This window comes from Sus scrofa, chromosome 1, assembly GCF_000003025.6.
Source record: "Sus scrofa isolate TJ Tabasco breed Duroc chromosome 1, Sscrofa11.1, whole genome shotgun sequence".
Lineage (NCBI taxonomy): Eukaryota > Metazoa > Chordata > Mammalia > Artiodactyla > Suidae > Sus > Sus scrofa.
Window position 1 is genome coordinate 126,313,745 of NC_010443.5, and position 21,971 is coordinate 126,335,715.

Genomic DNA, 21,971 nt, shown 5'->3' on the forward strand with positions numbered 1-21,971 from the left:
GACTTAATGGTTGCCAAGGAGGAGGGGAAGGGAGTGGGATGGACTGGGAGTTGAGATTAGTAAATGTAAACTATTACATTTAGAATGAATAAACAATAAGGTCCTACTGTACAGCACAGGGAACTATATCCAATCTGCTGGGATAGACCATGATGAAGATAATACAATAATGTGTATACACACACACATACACATATATATGTCTGAGTCACCTTGCTGTACAGCCAAAATTGGTACATTGTAAATAAACTATACCTTAATAAAAAAATAATGAAATGTTGTATCAATGTTAAACTTCCTGAATTTCACAACTGCACTGTGGTCATATAAGAAAATAACCGGAGTTCCCGTCGTGGCGCAGTGGTTAACGAATCCGACTAGGAACCATGAGGTTGCGGGTTCGGTCCCTGGCCTTGCTCAGTGGGTTAACGATCCGGCGTTGCCGTGAGCTGTGGTGTAGGTTGCAGACGCGGCTCAGATCACGCGTTGCTGTGGCTCTGGCGTAGGCCGGTGGCTACAGCTCCGATTCAACCCCTAGCCTGGGAACCTCCATATGCCGCGGGAGCGGCCCAAGAAATAGCAACAACAACAACAACAACAAAAAGGAAAAAAGACAAAAAAAAAAAAAAAAAAAAAAAAAGAAAATAACCTCATTTATAAGACATGTATACTCAAGTATTAAAAGGATAAAGGGCATGATGTGTAAAATCTATTCTTAAATAATTCAGAAAAATGCTGTGGGGCTGGAGTGAACACATGCGGCAAAATGTTAAAAATTTATGAACCTGGGCTAAGAGTATATAAGAGTTCTTTGGGGAGAGACAAATAGGAGGGGGGCATTGGCATATATACACTACTACATATAGAATAGACAACTGGCAAGAACCTATTATATAGGTCTTTACACAATCTGCTCAATATCCTGTAATAACTCATCATGGGGAAAAAAGAACAGAGATATATATATATAAATCAGTTATATATATATATACATAAAACTCAGTCACTTTGCTATACACCTAAAACTAATAAAACATAAGTCAACTATACTTCAACAAAACTTAAACAAAGAGTTCTTTGTACTATTCATTCAATTTTTGAGTATGAAATTCTAGCTTATCAGGCACAAATTTTTTTGTTTATAGGAAATAACAAACACATTGTGAAGCTGCAAACTATAGTGCAAGCTCACATTTCAGTTAATCCTTGAGCAGGTATATAAATAATTTTTAAGTATCTTCTATATAAGAAAATCCTTGTTTCTGAAATAAGTTTTTATATAAAGCCAAATCCTTGTGACTTAAGGACGGTTTTACAGTCTTCAGTGATTTTAGAAAGTGTTCTTGTTTCACTGTGGTTGCTTCTAGTCCGTTTTCTTGCAGAGCTAGCAAGGCGGCCTATAAGAGACAGAAAATAATAAATATGCTTCATTGCTATTTAACAATGTATGGTAATACTTTAAAATCTCAACACAAAGATCTCAATCTCACTTCATAGAATTTCAATATTCATGACACTAAAAACATTAAGCTAAAAAAGTAAAAGTGATGTGCAAAAACAGAATGTGTACATGTATGTGTAACTGGGTCACCATGCTGTACAGTAGAAAAAAAATTGTATTAGGGAAATAACTATTAAAATCAAATTAAAACCACTATGAGGTACCACCTTACACCAGCCAGAATGGCCATCATCCAAAAGTCTACAAACAATAAGTGCTGGAAAGGGTGTGGAGACAAAGGAACCCTAGTACACTAGGGTGGGATTGTAAATTGGTGCAACCACTGTGGAAAGCAGTATGGAGATTCCTCAGAAAACTAAACATAGAACTACCATTTGATCCAGCAATCCCACTCCTGGGCATCTACCCAGAGAAAACCACAACTCACAAAGACACATGTACTCCAATGTTCATTGAAGCACTATTTACAATAGCCAAAACATGGAAACAACCTAAATGTCCATCAACAGAGGAATGGATCAAGAAAATGTGGTACATACACACAATGGAGTATTACTCAGCCATTAAAAGGAATGAAATACCGGCAGTTTTAGAAACATGGATGAACCTAGAAACTATCATGCTAAGTGAAGTCAGCCATACAATGAGACACCAACATCAAATGCTTCCACTGACGTGGAATCTGAAAAAAGGACAGAATGAACTTCTTTGTAGAACAGACTTTGAAAAACTAATGGTTTCCAAAGGAGACAGTTTTGGGGGTGGGGGAATGCTCTGGGTTGCGGGATGGAAATCCTGTAAAACTGGATTGTGATGATCATTGTACAACTATAAATGTAATAAATTCATTGAGTAATAAAAAATAAATAAAACTGTCAGCAAAGAGGGAAAAAAAATAAAACAAAATTTCCCTGCCCAAAAAAAAAAAAAAAAAAGTAAAAGTAATTAAAAGTCCTCTTAGTAGACCAACTTCTCTTCTACATTAAATTTTAGCCTTAAGCGGGGTGTGGGGCATAAGGGGGGGAGCAAACTGCAGAATAATATATACATGATGAATGCCTATATTTTCAAGATGAGAAACTATCTGCCTGACCTCAGAGTAGGAGTTTCTAAATAAAACACAGCACTGATCATAAAGGAACAGATCAACACAGAGTCAATGACCCAGCATTTCTCTTTGTATATGAAATGGACACATATATATCAAGAGACATGTACAAGACTGTTCATAGCAACTATTATGAATTATAGCAAAAAAATAGTAACACAAATGTTCAAAGATAAAAATGCATATATAAGTGCAGCATATTCATATACTAGAATATAATAAGCAATAGAAACAAACTACCACTACATACAAAACCATGGATGAACTTCACAGACATGATCTTAAGTTAAAGAAGCTGGCAGAAAAGCATACCATATGTATGGTTCCAATTATATATAAAGTGCAAAACCAGTCAAAACAAATCTCCAGTGCTGAAGTCAGGAGAGTGGTTCCCTTTGGGGACAGCTGGGAAGGCCCAAGGGAAGTTTCTGGAGTACTGACAACGTTTTTTTCTTGACCCAAGTGATGCTTACACAAGTGTGTTCACTTCATGTTAATTAAGTGAACTGTATACCATCCTGATCTGTGCTTATTTCTTTTTCTTTTTTTTTTTTTTTTTAAGGGCTGAACCCAGGGTATATGGAAGTTCCCAGGCTAGGGGTTGAATTGGAGCTGTAGCTAGAGACCTATGCCACAGCCACAGCAATTCCAGACCATTGACCCAGGTCAGGGATTGAACTGACATCCTCATGGATTCTAGTTGGGTTCATTACTGCTGAGCCATGTGGAAACTCCTGTGCTTTTTTCTAAATGTTGTTATTTAATACAATTATGGAAAGGAAAGGGAAAAACCTACAATGGCAGCTTTTGTTACCCTCTAAGTCTAAAATGACTTACAAAGACCTTAAAATGACTTACATCGACCTGTGTGATCTGGCCCACTGTCCACCTCTTCAATAACGTCATTTCCTATCTCCAGTTTTCTGCACATTTTATTCCCTCTGCCTCAAACACTTCCCTTCTCTCCCTTACCCTGGCTAACTCCTATTTATCTCCCAGTTTCAATGTACACACACCCTCTCTCAGAAAGCATCCCCTAACACCCCCAAGCCTGGACTGGTGTCCTGTCTAAGTGCTCCCACAGAACCCTAAACTTCCCTGCCTCACTACATATTTTTAATTCAGTATTACCTCTCTGCATACCCGCCCCCATCACCAACGTGTCAGCTCTGAAGGGAAGGGTTGCAGTGGCCTCTCTCCCCTCACATGGTCCCTCTCTTTCAGTAAATACTTCCAAGTAAATGAAGATCTGAAGAAATGAACAAACATTTTGAACTATAGGTTTCTTCACTAATTAACTTACTTCTTTGCAGAGGTTTCCAAGATCAGCTCCAGAGAAAAGACAGGTTTCTGCTGCGAGATTTTCTAAGGAAACATCAGGCCCCACTGGCATGTTTTTTGTACACACTCTCAGAATAGAAAGTCTGCTCTGGAACAAAACAGAAAATAATGTTTATAACCTTATAACATTTATGCTATATTAAAACATTTCAAGGAGTTATCTTGTGGCTCAATGGGCCAAAGATCCTGTGTTGTCACTGCAATGGCTTGGGCCTCTGCTGTGGCGTGAGGTAAAACCCTGGCTCAGGAACTTCCATGTGCCACGAGCAAAAAAAAATTTCAAGTTAGAGTTTCCTATCATATTACAAAGAAAGTATATATATTTAAAAATCAAACAAGAAGAAAGAAATCTTCTCCAGAGGTAAGGAAGTATAATCCATCAATGGCTCATATGACAACAGTAAAAATGTAACATCATGATAAACTTTTAATATTTTTATGATTAATTTTAAAAATAGCTAACCATAGATATAATCCTTAAGGGACTTGATAAATCTCTCTTCTGGGTAGTCTCATCAGACATGATTCAAAACCAAATACAGGAGTTTCTGCTGTGCCACAGCAGGTTAAGGATACGGCATTGCCAGATTCAAATCCTTGGCCTGGGAGCTCCATGTGCCACAGGTGTGGCAGGAAAGAAAAAAAAGCAAATACATAAACTATTAGACACAACTTAAAAACAAAATAGACATATATTTTTTTTGATTCCTCCAAAATTCAATAAAAATCTAAGGAAGGAAAAAAGTTATTTTCTGTGTCTTTCCTTGCTCCCTATCAGTGGCTCTGGATTTAAGGGCAAAAGATTTGCTGATTCTTTGGCTGTGAATAAATCGTATTATCTCTGCAACCTCAGATTTCTCCACTATAAAATAAGGATGCTGATCCAGATAATCTCCAAAACCCTTTTAACCCCCTTTAACAGTTTATGATTCCTCCATTCTAGTTGCAAAATAATGTCGAGCAGACTCAAAAAACAGTATTTTGAGTCTTCCCTAAAACCCGAAATTACTGCCTCATTTTTAGATTCATGTTTCTCTGAAAACAGGGCCAGAGTAACCAACATAAGAGATGAAATAATGATTTATGACCAAGAAAGGAAAAATGCAGAAACCAATATAAGACACACACCATGCACACCTAAATCCAGTTGGGGATTCAGTTCTGCCAGCTTCTTAGAGCTTGACACTGACACGTTATTAGGAATGTTCACTCAGAGTAAATGGGCACAGTGATCACCTTTTCATCTGGAGGTGGAATATAAATAATCTTATCTAATCTTCCAGGCCGTAACAGGGCATCATCTAACACATCAGGTCTATTTGTTGCTGCAACAATCATGACGTTGCTATTAAAAACTTCTTGAAATTCTAGCTGAGGGAAAACATACAACACAAGATAAGTCAATAAATTGTTAATTATTAAATGTATTTTTTAAATTACCAAACAGAAGTTCCATTTGTTTTTGTTTTTTTGGTCTTTTGTCTTGTCTTTTTTTTTTTAGGGCCACACCATGGCATATGGAAGTTCCCAGGCTAGGCGTCGAATCAGAGCTGTAGCTGACAGTGTACACCACAGCCATGGCAATGCAGGATCTGAGCCACGTCTGCGGCCTCCACCACAGCTCACGGCAATGCCGGATCCTTAACCCATTAAGCAAAGGCAGGGATCAAACCCATGTCCTCATGGATACTAGTGGGGTTTGTTAACCAGTGAGCCACGATGGGAACTCCCTGTACTTATTTTTAATTTCCACTGTTATTTTTATCCTTTTAGGGCCGCATCTGTGGCACATGGAAGTTCCCAGGCTAGGGGTCAAATCGGAGCTGTAGCTGCTGGCCTACACCACAGCCACAACAATGTCAGATCCAAGCCACATCTGCAATCTACACCACAGCTCATGGCAACGCCAGATCCTTAACCCACTGAGGGAGGCCAGGGATTGAACCTCCAACATGGATACTAGTCAGATTCGTTTCCACTGAGCCACAGCAGGAACTCCCCATTTGTTTTTAAGTAGGGGATTTCTTTCTTGGGACTAGAATGCTTACACTGCCTACTCAGACCATCTTCTTAGTATCAAGGTACCCCTGAAGCAAATTATTAATCAAAGAGCTATTCTACGTACATGGTGAAGGAGTGGCCAACTCTGAGGAGCATCTTGTACGAACTGATAAAAAGCCTCACACCACAACAGAGAACATCTTTCTGGTGCCTTGAATGCACCTGAGCCCAGTGAATGATTACAACTCAAATGGACAACTTGAAAAGACAGAAGCATTAAGCCTAACACATGTATGGCTATAAAAAGTGTTGGCTCTCATGTTCTTAAAGATGGAGATTTATTTTACTTTTTATTTTCTTTCCAGAGGCAGACGTAAGACAATTAACTTAAGTTTGTAGGTATGTAAATCCTGGATAAAGATAAGAAATATCTATAAGCAGCCAGGGCAAGGCTTTGCACATGCTAAGCATTCAAATCTGTTGAAGTGACCTATCAGAGCAGTTCTCCAGAAACATGATCTCTCGAAGCAGTGAGTTTCCCTCATCTGCAAATATTTCAGTAGAGGCTGGACAAACACCTATCAGATGCTATAGAAGGAATTCCTGTGTTATAAAGAGATTTGCTTAGAAAACCTCATGAGTCCCTTCAAATTCTAGCGAGCTATGTTCCTGAGAAGCTATGAGACTCTCTTTCTATAAACAATTTTAAAAATGGGAAACAAGAATAAGAAAAGAATAAAAGGGACAAAAAGATTTGTCAGGTATTATTTAAGGATACCAAACTCTACGTGAAAAAGCCTCAGAAAGGAGGAAGAGGATTTCCAAAAAGGTCATTTTCTTATAACAAAGGAATCCCATCCCTTTAGGAAACTGGAAATCTTTAATTACTAAGATTATGGGAAATAATAAATCTGTTTTATTTCACATAAAAAAATTCTAGAAAGGGATGAACACTGGTTTTTCAGGATACAGAGATAAAATGAAACTCCCTTCTCCACTAACACTATGTCAAGTTACATTTCTAATCTTAGGAAAAAATTCACATTCATATATTTCATTATAAAATTTGCCTCACCTTCCCAGCTAAATCACAATTTTATTCATTCTCTAAAAATCCCAAGATTTGCAATCCAAACTGCAATAATACAATTCTTGGAGTTCCCATCATGGCACGGCAGAAACTAATCCAACTAGGAACCCATGAGGTTGCGGGTTCAATCCCTGGCCTCGCTCAGTGGGTTAAGAATCTGGTGTTGCCATGAGCTGTGATGTACGTCACAGACATGGTTCAGATCTGGCGTTGCTGTGGCTCTGGGCATAGGCCAGTGGCTACAGCTCCAATTAGACCCCTAGCCTGGGAACCTCCACATGCCGCGGGTGCAGCCCTCAAATAGACAAAAGACAATAATAATAATAACAACACAATTCTTTATAAGATGAATCCAGCATAGGAAAAGCTAGTGTAGATTAAAAAGCTTTTCTTTTAATGTTGGCCTGAAATTTTGATGTATTCTGGCTAATAAATACCTCTTCATTTTTTTCCAGCTCCTTGTATTTACCATGTTGATCTGATTTACTTCCTCTTCTCTCTATAGTCTTCAGTCCAACACCATCTAATTCATTTAGGAGAACAGAAAGAACACGCTCTTGAACATTACATCCTGTTTTGCTGATTGATCGAGAGCCCAAGATTGAATCAATTTCATCCAAAAATACAACTGCTGGAGTATTGGCTCTTGCTTGTTGAAATACCTTTTGTTAGAAAAAAATGGAAATATTAAAAGGATATGCATCATATACATATGCCCAAGGAAACAGAAAGACAAGGGAAATTCACAAAAATGTTAACGTGGGTAGAGGGATTATGAAGGAAATCGATTTTCCAGATTTTCTAAATTTTCTACACACAATAGATATAACTTTTCTAATAAGGAAAAAAAAGCCAGCTATTTTTAAAAACTAAGATTTATCTTTAAGGCATGCAATAAAAATTCAAAAGCAAACTTAACAACCTGGGGGAAAATAAACACACAAACCTGAGATAAGATTTTTTCTGAATCTCCAACGAAAGGTGAAAAGAGATCAGCCCCGCTCACTGAAACAAAAGAGCAATGACAGCTGGTGGCCAGGGCCCTCACCAAGGTGGTTTTAGCACACCCAGGCGGGCCATACAGGAGAACTCCCTTTGGTTGTGTCAGGCCCATCCTGACAAATTCCCGAGGGAATTTCAAAGGCCATTCAATGCTCTGTGAAGACACAAAAAGAGACAGTTGTTAGAGTACAGTGATCAAACATCAAATAAGTCAGCAAGTTTTTTCACTCAACAATCTTCAGGCACCTGCCACGAGCTGGAAACAAGGTCCATTCCACAAACAGCAGCCAGGGATCTTATGACCTAAGTCAGGTCACATCACTTCCTGCTAAAATCTTTCAATGACTTCTCATCAGAATTAGCATGAAATCCAAATCCAAACTCCTGACTTACCATTGCTTACAAGGCCTCACATAACTTACCACCCAAACATCCCAGGTTTTTCCCATCTCAGAGCCTGGACCTGCAGGTCTCTCTCCACTCGGCACACTGAATACCTAAGATCTTTGTGTGCTGGCCCTCATCACTCAGGTCTCCACTTAGATGCCATTTCCTTGCAGAGGTCTCCTTAACCACTGCAGTTAAAGCAGACCCGCCTCCTCCTAGGCACCCAAGGCCACTACCAATTCTTTGACTTTTGGAGCACTTATTCATTTGCTATCTGAAATTTTTATTTTCCATGTTGTTTGTCATTCTGCTCCTGCTAGAATGGAAGTAAAGTTCATCTCTAAATCCCCAGCACCTAGAATGCCACCTTCACAAAGTAGGCACTCATTAAATGTTAACTGAATAGTAAATTAAGTCCTCACTGCCTCTGAAGTCGGTCATTTATTACCATCATAATGGAACAGATGCAGAAATTTGGGCTTAAAATGTGGAGTAACTTGTCTGGGTCTTATTATCTTACTGCCCACAAGGCAGCAGAACTAAGACATACTGCCTCTACAAAAAGGAGAGACAAACCCCTGTACCTAAGGAACTCATATTTCAGCTGAGGAGACAGGCTTGTAACTAAAAACCAGGCATCCCACAAACAAGGAACAATACATGCAGACACACAGGAAATCATCCAATTCATGCCCCAGCAACAGGCAGGAAGAGAGGGGAGGATACGGAAGACAAGGAGCAACAGAGCTGAAGTGGAGGCAGGAGTAGGATCACAATGGGCTTGACAATTTTAGTCAACTCTGAGGAAGCAGTAAGGACTAGAAGGAAATGAAACCAAAGGCAGAAGACCACTTAGAAGTCTCTAGCAATGATTCAGACTACAAAAATAATAAGGCTGGATGTGTCACAAGCAGTGGAGATGGTGAGGACAGAATGGATTAACATAAAATGCAAGTGTATTTTATCTAGGGGAAATCCAGAGGGGAAGTTACGGGATGTACGACATGAGCCCATGCATTTAGCTTCTGACTCAGGGGATGGGTGTTGACTGGCTGTGTTCACTGAGGGAGGGAATTCAGGTATAGAGGTGGAGTTGATAAGCTAAACTCTGGACACTCTGAGTGTGAGATCCCTGCAAGTTATCCAGTAGGCAGGCAGCTAAGTAGTTCTGATAATCAAAAGAACTATTTGCACTGGATAGAAACAGTTTTTTTTCTTTTAAGAGCCACATCTTCGGCATATGGAAGTGCCCAGGCTAGCAGTGGAATTGGAGCTGTAGCTGCCAGCCCATACTACAGCCAAAGCAATGCCAGATTCAAGCTGCATTTAAGACCTCCTCTGCAGCTGGCAGCAATGTCGGATCCTTAACCCACTGAGAGAGGCCAAGGATCAAACCCGCATCCTCACAGACACTATGCTGGGTTTCTTAACCAGCTAAGCCACAACGGAAACCCTCCTCACCCCACCCCACCCCTTTATTAAAAAAGATTTTTGAGGAGTTCCCGTCGTGGCACAGTGGAAATGTATCTGACCAGGAATCATGAAGTTGCAGGTTCAATTCCTGGCCTCTGCTCAGCGGGTTAAGCATTCGGCATTGCTATGAGCTGTGGTGTAGGATGCAGACATGGCTCGGATCCCGAGTTGCTGTGGCTGTGGTGTAGGCCGGTAGCTGTAGCTCTGATTGGACCCCTGGACTGGGAACCTCCATATGCCTCAGGTGCAGCACTAAAAATGAAAAAAAAAAAAAAAAAAAAAAAATTTTTTTTTTTTGAGTTATCAGTTTTCAGGGGACAGCTGGAACCTAGGACATTGATGAAATCAGACTCACTCAGAGAATGCAAAAAGAGGACTCTCAGGGGCTCATGGAACCACCATTTAAGGTAAGGGAGAGGAGGGCTCAGAAAGGCAGGAAAGCTTAACATCTCAGAACTAAAGAAAGAATATTTCTAACAGGAAGGTGTAGCTAATCTCTCTCACATATTTTGTGAAGATTAAATGAGAAAAAAATGTAAAAAAATAGGGCATATTATGAATGTGCTTATCCATGGCCACAGGATTCCATAGATTATAGCTCCTAGTAAGCAAGAATAAATTATATAATTGATATGTGTGATTAGAGAAACCTACTTCCTTATGGTAGGATCACCCACAGGGAAGTGGCAAAATCAATTTCCAAAACTGCAATGCAGGTAAGATCTGGAGAGCTCTGTCCCTCCATAGCCACTGTGAGAATCAGTATTAAGTTACCACCCAGGCCATACTGACTCTTTATTATAATTTTTGCTTTTACCAGTCCCAGGGCAAACTCAGGCCTATGAATGAAGAATTTCTCTTTGTAAAGGCCATGAACCAAGAATTTTTTTACATTTTTAAATGCTCAAAAAAAAAAAAATTCAAAAGAATAATATTTTGTGAAGTCAAAAAGAGAAAGATGAATACCATATGATTATTACTTATATCTGGAATCTAATATACAGCGCAAATGAACCTATCCACAAAAAAGAAACAAAATCATGGACTTGGAGAATAGACTTGTGGTTGCCAAGGGGGAGGAGAGGGAGTGGGATGGACTGGGAGTTTGGGGTTAGTAGATGCTAACTATTACATTTGGAGTGGATAAACAATGAGATCCTACTGTATAGCACAGGGAACTATATCTAGTCATTTGTGATAGAATGTGATGGAGGATAATATGAGAAAAATAATGTGTGTGTATATATATATATACACATTATATATATATGACTGGTCACTTTGCTGTACAGCAGAAATTGACAGAACAATATAAATCAGCTATAATAGAAAAAATAAAAAGCTAAAAAATATGTATTTTGTGATGTGAAAATCAGATGACTTCAAAGTCCATAAATAAAGTTCCATCAGAATATAAATACTCATTACATACTGTCTAGAACTGCTTTTGTGCTATGATGGCAGAGTTGAGCAGCTGCAATAAAAACTACAGCAGCAGAGACTACAAAGCCTAAAATATTTACTCTATCCCTGTACAGAAAGTTTACTGACCCCTGTACTAAATTATGAATTCTTTAAAGCAAAAAGCAAAAGAAAAAGAGGGTGAAACATGAAAGTATGGGAGTTCCCATGGCTGCTCAGCAGGTTAATAATCTGACTAGTATGTATGGGGATGTGGGTCTGATCTCTGGCCTCACTCAGGGGGTTAAGGCTCCAGGATTGCCATGAGCTGCAGTGCAGGTCACAGACAGGGCTTGGATCTGGCATCACTGTGGCTGTGGCATAGGCTGGCAGCTACAGCTCCAATGCAACTCCTAGCCTGGGAAATCCCATATGCCACTCATGTGGCCTTAAAAAGGAAAAAAAAAAAAAAAGTATGAAAAATGGGAGTTCCCATTGTGGCTCAGTGGTTAACGAATCCGACTAGGAACCATGAGGTTGAGGATCCGGCGTTGCCGCGAGCTGTGGTGTAGGTTGCAGACGAGGCTTGGATCCCACACTGCTGTGGCTCTGGCATAGGTCAGTGGCTACAGCTTCGATTTGACCCCTAGCCTGGGAACCTCCATTGCCACGGGTGCGGCTCTAAAAAAGGCAAAAAGACAAAAAGAAAAAAAAGACTGAAAAGCAACTCTGAATCTAAACGTTAGGGTTGAATTCATGATAGTAGCAAGTTTCAGTGCAGCTTGTTTTCACAAGTGCATTACACTTAGACTGTCACATTCTACTGGCTTAAGCTGACTCTCTGTCTCACCTGTTTTAACTTCCGTTTTGCATCTTCAAGGCCACCAATCTGCTCCCAGGTAATAGGCTTGACGTCCATCAGTCCAATGACACTTCGAAATGATGAGGGTTGGATCTTCTTAAAAGCTTCGAGGAAGTCTATTTCATCAATCAATGGATTGTCCTGGTTCTGAAGGAATCCACCCCGAAAAGCGGCATCAAAACAAAAATCAGGTGGGACTTTTTTGTGGTACACCAACAGCATTACTTTATTTTAAATCCTTTTTTAAAAACTTACACATCTACTTCATTATCATTATAAAGAAATTTATAACATATGGTACAAAAAAAATTAAACTCCTTCTTCTCAACTCCCACCAACATTCATCCCCAGAGAATGTCAACAGTCTCCTGTGTATTCTTCCAGTGTGTTGTATGACATACCTATATCCTTTCAAATAGATACACAAATGGGACCATGCTGTCCCATTAATGAATAGGACATTCTATGTCCAAATTATCAAATAGATATACAAATGGGACCATATTAATTTGTACTTTTTCATTTATCTTAGGAATCTTTTCATGTCAACTAATACAGTTCTACCTCACTTTTTTCAATTGCATAATATATTGTATGAGTACTTTAATGACATCCTTCTGTTGAACACAGGTTGTTTCTAGTCTTTTGTTATATGCTTAAGTATTTTTATATAATAATTTCCTCAAAGTAGAATTACTGTGCTTGAAGGAACACACACTTACAATTATCACAGCTACCACTAAACTGCCCTCAAAGCTGCACCAATGGGAGTTCCCGTTGTGGCTCAGTCATTAATGAATCCGACTAGTAACCAGAGGTTGCAGGTTCAATCCCTGGCCTTGCTCAGCGGGTTAAGGACCCGGACTTGCTGTAAGGTTGCAGACTCGGCTTGGATCTCATATTGCTATTGCTGTGGCTGTAGCATAGGCCAGCAGCTACAGCTCCGATTTGACCCCTAGTGTGGGAACTTCCATGTGCCGCAGGTGCAGCCCTAAAAAGACAAAAGAAAAAAAAAAAAAGCTGCACCAGTAATATGAAACTGTTCCCATACCTCTCCAACACTGGGCATTACCAAACTTTAAATTTCTGCCAGTGTGGCAGAGGAAATGGTGGTCACTATTGTATTAATTAAAGTTATTCTATCAAGAGCAAGGTAGAGGGAAAATGGGATGAGAAAAATCATTTTGCAACCATCACAGTAAAGGCTGTTTGGTGCAAGAATCATCAATGGATGTGAGGGGAGGGAAAGCTTGGGGAGGAACAGGATGTCACATTCGGTCTCCTCACAGATTTCTTATTAGTTGCAAAGGAGAAAAGAGCAGTTATATGGTAGATAAATTGGATAAAATATGACTGGTTGATCACATCAATCACCCTTCAGGGGCACCACCAATTAGGGGCAAGTGGACATCTGCGCCTACACATGTGACATCCTAAGAAGGATACACTACCACATATATAGTATTCCCAATGGGCGTGCATAACTTGCATCCGACTGTGAAGAAACACAGACAAACCTGAACTGATAGATGTTTCATAAAATCACTGACTTGCATCCTTTAAAAATGTCAACGTCAGGAGTTCCCATCGTGGCACAGTGGTTAACGAATCCGACTAGGAACCATGAGGTTGCGGGTTCGGTCCCTGCCCCTTGCTCAGTGGGTTAACGATCCGGCGTTGCCGTGAGCTGTGGTGTAGGTTGCAGACGCGGCTCGGATCCCGAGTTGCTGTGGCTCTGGTGTAGGCCAGTGGGTACAGCTCCGATTAGACCCCTAGCCTGGGAACCTCCATATGCCGTGGGAGCGGCCCAAGAAATAGCAACAACAACAACAACAAAAAGACAAAAAAAAAAAAAAAAAAAAAAGTCAACGTCAAATGTCTTATACACAACAAAAAAGTGCTATGAAAATGTTCAAGATTAAAAGAATTAAAAGCTAAATGCGGAGTTCCCGTTGTGGCACAGTGGTTAACGAATCCGACTAGGAACCATGAGGTTGTGGGTTCAATCCCTGGTCTTGCTCAGTGGGTTAAGGATCTAGCGTTGCCATGAGCTGTGGCGTAGGTCGAAGATGAGGCTCGGATCCCTTGTTGCTGTGGCATAGGCTGGTGGCTACAGCTCCAATTAGACCCATAGCCTGGGAACCTCCATATGCCGCAGGGGCGGCCCTAGAAAAGACAAAAAAAAAAAAAAAAAAAAAAAAAAAAAGCTAAATGCAATACATTATCCTGGACTAGATGCTGTACTGGAGAAAAAGAATGCTACAAAAATTGAGGCAGTTACCAAAATCAGAACAGGGACTGTATATCTGACAACATTTTGATCAATGTTAAATTTCCCAAATACAATGAGATTATACAAGGCCATCCTATGGTCATGCACAGGAACATATTTGTTCTTAGGAAATGGATGTTAACATATTAGGGGATAATGGGTTAAGATGCATGCAAGCCATTCTCAAATGATTCAGGAAAAAACAATGTGTATATATACATACTTGACCTTTGAACAACATGCGGGTTAATTCTTGTATTGAGTTTGGTCTTTCAAATCTGACGTTCCCTGCATTTGTGTAGATTCAACCACCCAGGACCTTGCAGTACTCTTACTGCTGAAAAAATATCCATGCAAAAGTGGACTGGCACAGTTCAAACCCGTGTTGTTCAAGGGTCAACTGTACAGAGAAACAGAGAGAAGAAAAGAGAATGATAAATTTAATTTGGCAGAATGTTAAAAACTGGTGATTTTGGATAAAGGATTTAACAAGAGGTCTCTAACAATTCTCTCACAAGTTTTAATTATTTCAAAATAATAATTAAAAAAAAAAAGGAATGGAAAAAGACAAAAAAAATTTTTTTCTGTTTTTTTTCCTTTTGGCTGCAGTGCAGCAGCTTGATGTGGGATCTCAGTTCCCAGACCAGGGACTAAAACTGGGATGCAGCAGTGAAAGTGCTGGGTCCTAACCACCAGGCCACCAGGGAACTCGAAAGACTAATTTTTAAAGAAAGTAAAGTTGAGGATTTTTCATGTTTATTAGCTATTTGTAATCCTCTTACTGTTAACTATCAGTTCATATCTTATTACCCATTTTCTCTTGGATTGTTGGTCTTTTCTTATTGCTTTGTGAGAGTTCTTTCTATACCAAGGAAACAGTCTTTTGTCATGGGCTAAAAGTATTTTTCCCAGTCTGTCTCATGTCTTGCCTATGCTTATAGTATTGTTTTGCCTTCCAAAATGGTCAAATTAGCAAATCACTTTTTTTTGGCTATTACGTTTTATGTTATGCATAGTAAGACCATCTTCTCTCTAAGATTATATTTTGGAGAATCCTTGCAATATCCTTGATCATTCTAATGAAACAGATTTTTTACTATAGTTAAAAACTTAGGAGTTCCCATTGTGATGCAGCAGAAGTAAATCCGACTAGTAACCATGAAGTTGTGGGTTCGATCCCTGGCCCTGCTTAGTGGGTTAAGGATCCTGCATTGCCGTGGCTGTGGTGTAGGCCGGCAGCTACTGCTCCAATTCTACCCCTAGCCTGGGAACCTCCACATGCCATGAGCGTGGCCCTAAAAGGACAAAAAAAAAACCCTTATATTTTTATTCATAATATCTGCATTATATTTTATTTAAAGATTTGCCCTCTTACATCAAATTCTGAACATTTAGTTTTTCCCAAATTCCCATTTCCAATAACAAACTATTTTATTCCATTTATGTAAGATTAAATGAATATGTATATAGAAGGCTATTCTGAACAGCATTCCTAAAACTATTAATAATTATAATCTCTGGGAGGTGAGATTTCAGGCAATTTTAACTTTGTAATTTTTCATCTTTAATTTTTCACGAAGAACGCTATTAAATAATTTTTTGAATACTTTTTTTGTTTTTACTAGCTAGCAGTATACCGGCTAACTGAATACTAGTTAATTTTTAGGTAATACCAACTAATATTAGAAAATTCCTTTTATGGACAGCAGAAATTATCACAACATTATACATCAACTATACTTAAATAAAACTTTAAAAAAATGAAAAAAAGAAAGAAATCTCATTTGTACTTCAAGATCACTTGTGTGCACATTTTTCACTTGATTTTCATAAACCTTTCAGGCAGACAAAATACTCCCCCCTCTATGTGTGTATGGGTTCAATTATAGTCCTAGTCCTTTACTGGGACAACTTCACAAGAAGCTAAATAAACTTTAATGTGTCCTTGAGCGCCCTGGCACAGAGAGAGGGAGCCACAGGCCCTCAGCTGCCTGGAAAGGGAAAGAAGAAAAAGATGGAGCCAGTACCTTCCCAGATGCCTCTGTCCCTTCTTCCTTTTTGCCTTTCTTTCTTCCACCTCCCCTGGTTGTTTATGAGCTCAGCCATCACCTGCGGTAACTACGCCTGGGGCCTGGGCAGGCCCCTCCTGAGGTAGCAGTGGGCTCCACCCTAGGGTGGCTGCAGCTGGCTGGTCCACCTCAGCCAAGGTGCTTAAGGTCAAACCTGGAACTTCAGAGCAGAGGGAATTCTAAATGTAAACCTCTTTTCCCACACCCTGGTATTCTCATCTTCCCCTCAAGAGGCCTATCTTCTCACATCTTCACACATGGAACTTGTGATATCTTCAAGCAGTTTTGGTTCTAAACCCAAAAGATCAGGACTTACAAGTTCACATAATTCCTTTCCCACCTTCAGCATAAGAGTAAAAAATACAGGAAAAAGAAATGAGGAAGGATATAGATTAACTGGTTAAAAAGGTTTTCTAAATTTAGGATAATTAATCATCCTTTTATAGTTTAAACAAACTCAAAACTGGGTTTCAAAAATTATAAGATCAAAGGACAATTTTAATGTTACAAGAGAGATTAAAAAAAACTTTGTCCCAGAATCCTCAGCATGCTGAAATTAATTTTTTTCTGAAAGGGTTTAGGGATTCAGGATGACTTATCACAGAGTAAGCAGATTTTCCAATCTATAGTGTTGACAACTACTATATTTAAGCTAATATCCTAATTTTAAGAAAGACAGTCTTGAATTAAAGACTGAATATCAAAATAAATTTAAATCAAAGTCCAGGCACCTAATCTCCTCAGTTAGAAAAGGGTATTCTCCATACAAAATGCTATGAAGGGAAAAACAGTATCTTGACAATGGAGAAATCTCAGAGATACTATCTTTTCCAAGATATCAAAGTTAATTTCACCAGTAATAGGACAAAGATACATTGTTTGCTACCTAAGAGATGAATGAGAAGACCACAGTATTATTTCTGTCTTATTCTGGCCCAAAACACAAGATCTGAATCAAATCATGAGGAAGTATCAGTCAAACCCAAACTGAGGGGTATTCAACAGAATAACTGGCCTGTCCTCTTTCTAAAAATTTAAGTCATAAGAGAAAGACTGAAGAGTGTTTCTAGATTAAACATCAAGAAGTCATGACAGGAATTCCTGCAATGGCAGAGTAGGTTAAGGATCCAGCATTGCCACAGCTGTGGTATAGGCTGCAGCTGGGGCTCGGATTGATCCCTGGCCTGGGAACTCCAACATGCCTTGGATATGCCTCAGGTATGGCCAAAAGGCAGGGGGAAGATATACAATCTGTAAGCCTGGATTTAAAAATAATTTCTTTTTTCCTTTTATTCACTTATTTATTTATTGTCTCAGCACCTGTTGCATGTGGAAGTTCCCAGGCCAAGGATCAAACTCTTGAGTGCCAAAGCAGTGACCAGAGCCATAGCAGTGATAACGCTAAATCTTTAACCCACTGAGCCACCAGGGAACTCCTCTTTTTTCCTTAAAATTTTTGCTACAAAGGAAATTAGTGGGACAAATGGTGAGATTTAGATAAGGTCTCTATAGATTAGGTAAAAGTATTGTTTCAGTGTTAATTTCCCCATCTTGATAACTGCACAATTGTTAAAGTCCTTGTTTTAAGGAAACATACACTTAAATTTTCAATGCTAAAGGATCATCATGGCTGCATTTGAGAGTCTGAGTATATATATAATAGCATACATATACATGAAGACAGTATGATAAAGCAAAGGTGGTAAATTGTTACAGCTGAAGAATCTGGGGAGTTCCCAACAAGCCTCAGCGGAAATGAATCTGACTAGTACCTATGAGGATGCAGGTTTGATCCCTGGCCTTGCTCAGTGGGTAAAGGATCCAGCATTGCTGTAAGCATGTGATCGAAGACATGGCTCAGATCTGGCATTGTTGTGGTTGTGGTGTAGGCCAACAGCTACAGATCCAATTTGACCCCTAGCCTAGGAACCTCCATGTGCTAAGGGTATGGCCCTTAGAAAGACAAAAAAAAAAAACAAAAAAACAAACAAACAAAAAAAAAGAATCTGGGTGAAGGATATACAGAAATTCTTTGTACTATTTTTGCAAATTTTCTCCAAGTCTGAAACAGATTCAAAATAAAACAAAAAAAGAAATACGTGATTCTTCCGGGGCAACAGTGTTTTTTTGTGGCTGCTCTGGACTTCAGCACCAGGGAGTTACTATAGGTGGGGGTAAAATGCCCTCGGCAGACCTCAAGAATTCAGCTCTCTATCCTCATTTTCAATCATATGCTATCGACATGGAGTTCAGATGTAAAAACATGTAAGAAATAGCTGTCCAAGGTATCAAGAATTTCAAGAAAAAGTACTTACCACTTTTTAAAATCCCTAAAGTAACGTACTAAAGTACGTTAATAAAAAGGTTCATGTAGAAGGTCATAAATCAATACTCCTTACCTTCCCACTATGAAGCAGAGCATGCATGGCAGCCTCCCTACAGAGTGCTGTCAGGTCTGCACCAACGTAGCCAACTGTCATTTCTGCAAGGAGGCTCAAATCCACCTGACTGGAGATGGGCATCTTTGAGGTAATCACTTGCAGAATCGCCTTTCTTTGTCCAAGTGTGGGAGTCCCAATGACAACCTATATGCAAAGCAAAAAGAAAGTTTACAGCTTAACTCCCTCTGTTTCTCTGACTCTCCATCTCTCTCAGCCCACCCTCGATTCCTCTAAAGGTAGCTTCTCTCCTACTAATACTTTACTTGCCTCACACACACAAAAAAAGTTTACAGTTTAAATTACTGTATTTTTAATCCTCACCAACATGTATAATAATTTAGTGAACAAATTTGGAACTATGACTATGTACTCTCAAGCATACCTTAGATTCTGAATATATGAAAATCTTTATTTTCCAGAGAGGTAACACTGGCTAAAAAGTTGCATAATTGGAGTTTCCCTTGTGCCTCAGCAGAAATAAGTCTGACTAGTATCCATGAGGATGCGGGTTCAATCCCTTGCCTTGCTCAGTGGGTTAAGGATTCGGCATTGACGTGAGCTGTGGCTCCCATTTGACCCCTAGCCTGGGAACTTCCATATGCTACAGATGCAGCCCTAAAAAAAAATAGTTGCACAATTCAAATTATGTATCACTTAATGTTCGTTATTTTTGAGAGTGCACCAAGTTCTAGGAGCTGTATCCTTGGGAGTACGGACCTAAAGCTTACTCAAGAGACAAGTTCTAAATAGTGCAAGGAAGAAATCCACTCAAGTGCTGAAAAGATTATGCTAAAGTGTGCAATTATCATCTGTCTCTTCAGAATCCTACCACTAGGTTTAAATAGCACTTAAATAACTACTATTCCAACTATTTAATAGAAATCAAGAATCAGGCTAAGGCTGACATTTGTAAAATAGGCCAGCTTTGAAGAGTCAACCTTTCCAGCAACTCAGGGAGCAACTGTGGGATAGGATGCCGGCGTACAGACAAGGAATGAATAAATCTAGAAAAGGTAATTTGTCTGCTCTGACTCACTTCTTCCCTGCCTTCTCCCTTATTTCAACACATTTGTTTCTTGAGGCTATCCTTTTACTTCAAATTCTAATTACAAGTCCGTTAAGAGTTTAACATCCTTGTAGCCATCCTAGTTCTCTTAAAAACCAAAATTACTGATTACAGCATTCATCTTCAGAAACTGCACAACTAAACCCTAATGGCCACTTTGCTTTTCAGAACACTCTGACTGGAGAGATTGGAGGGGGTGGGGGTTGTCTTCGGCTCAAAGATCACTTAGGGACCAGAGAACAGGTTCTCTGCATTACAAAGAACTCCACTCCAGCCTCAGCGACGTCCAAACCTACGCGGCAAACGCCTCGGGTCAGCCTACCAGGAATAGATGGAAGCGATGTTCCCAGTGGCCAAGCTATTTTACCTCTCTGTCAAATCTTCCAGGTCTGCGCAGCGCTGGGTCTAGCGCGTCCGGCCGGTTGGTCGATCCAACAACCACCACCTCGCGGTCCCCACTGATGCCGTCTAGCAATGTCAACACCTGGGCCACCACGCGACTCTCGGGGGCTTGGTGTGGGCCGCCCCGCCGAGGACATAGGGCGTCCACCTCATCCAAGAAGAGAAGGGTGGGCCGGCGGCCGGCCAGCTCCTGGGCGCGCTGGAAGACCCGCCGCACGTTCTCCTCGGTCTCCCCCGGCCGGGCGCCCTGCAGCGCGGGAGCGCTCACTGCCAGCAGCTCTGCGCCCGCCTCCCGGGCCACTGCCCGCACGAGCTGGGTCTTGCCCACTCCGGGGGGGCCAGCCAGGAGCACACCGCGGGGCACTGCTAACCCAAGGGAGGCAAAGGAGCGGGGGTAGAGGAGCGGCAGGCGGAGGAGCTCCCGCAGCGAGTCGGCCGCCTCCGCAAGGCCCCCGAGGGGCACCTCGGGCGGCGGCTCCGATTCCGATGGAGGCACTCCGCTGAGACCGATGTGGGTGCGAGGGGTGACCAGGCCCGCCGGATCGGGGCTTGGCGCCCCGCTCACGATGTGCAGGGCTGCCACCGGGCCGGGCGTGCCCGGAGGAGCAGCGACCACGTGGCCCAGAGAGACTGGACGGTTCCTCAACAGCTCCTGGGCCGCCTCCAGCACCGCGGCCGGATTTGGGGAATCCGGCGCGCCTGCCCGTTCCCGCAACGCCGGCCACACCGCGAGGCGCCGAAGCGGTGGGCAGGGCACTAAACGGAGGCAGCTCAGGCTGAGACTCCCCCGGGCCCCCGGATCTCCCATAGCAGCCCCTGGGCTCGCGCACTGCAGATCCAATTGCACAAAGCCGTCTGCTCTGTCCCGCCGCGGCCAGGAGGTGCAGAGGCAAGAGCCGCCATTAGGCAGGGAGATCTTCACCACTGAGCCCAGGTGCGCGCCCAAGGAGCGGAGGGCAGCTGGGCCCAGGCGACAGCGTTGGGTGCCCTGGTCCCCAGGGTCCACGGGTAGCAGTTTTAAGAGTGGCCCTTCAGCAAATGGACCTGTGTCCGGAGCCATGGCAAAAGAGAAGACCCGACGCCCAGGAAAGTGCGGTAGGAATTCCCCCCGGACGACAAAGGCCGGTACACCGTGCTCCTCGGCCGGAAGTAGGTGATGCGCAAGCGCCAGGGAGTCGCGGTTGCGGGCTTCTGACTGGAGACCGAAAGGACCAATCAGAAAGTTAGATAACGAGGTGCCTTTCCCGGCTTGTTTGCCGTGGAGTCTCATTTGATAAAATCCAGATTTACCCGCAAGGCTTTTCTTACGGATGTCAGGAAGGCAGCGTAAGCTAATTTAACTAGGTCATTAAGCCTGTATTTTAGGCTTAAAGGTTTGAGGAGTCACCGCAGAGCATACTCTTTCCTTGGCTGGTGGACTGGAGCATCACTATCTGCGCTTTTGGAATATCAGCCCAGAGACTGCTATTTTGTGAAGAAACCCCGACTGTCCTTAGGGACACAGTATTTTAGAGTGCTCTGGTGCTAATGCCTTAGGCGACTTGGAGTAGCTGAGACATACAACTTTGGCACCTTCCATAATCTGGGTTCCAAC

General features: G+C 41.3%; 1 protein-coding gene across 1 annotated transcript; it reads right to left on the reverse strand.

The window, feature by feature from the left end:
- Nucleotides 829-21,449, reverse strand: SPATA5L1 (spermatogenesis associated 5 like 1; the record flags this gene model as incomplete). Its single annotated transcript, NM_001177911.1, is given in 8 exon segments — nt 829-1,397; nt 3,874-3,999; nt 5,148-5,278; nt 7,472-7,664; nt 7,949-8,158; nt 12,116-12,274; nt 18,868-19,053; nt 20,343-21,449. Coding segments are annotated over 8 exon segments (2,268 nt in total). The 5' UTR covers nt 21,438-21,449.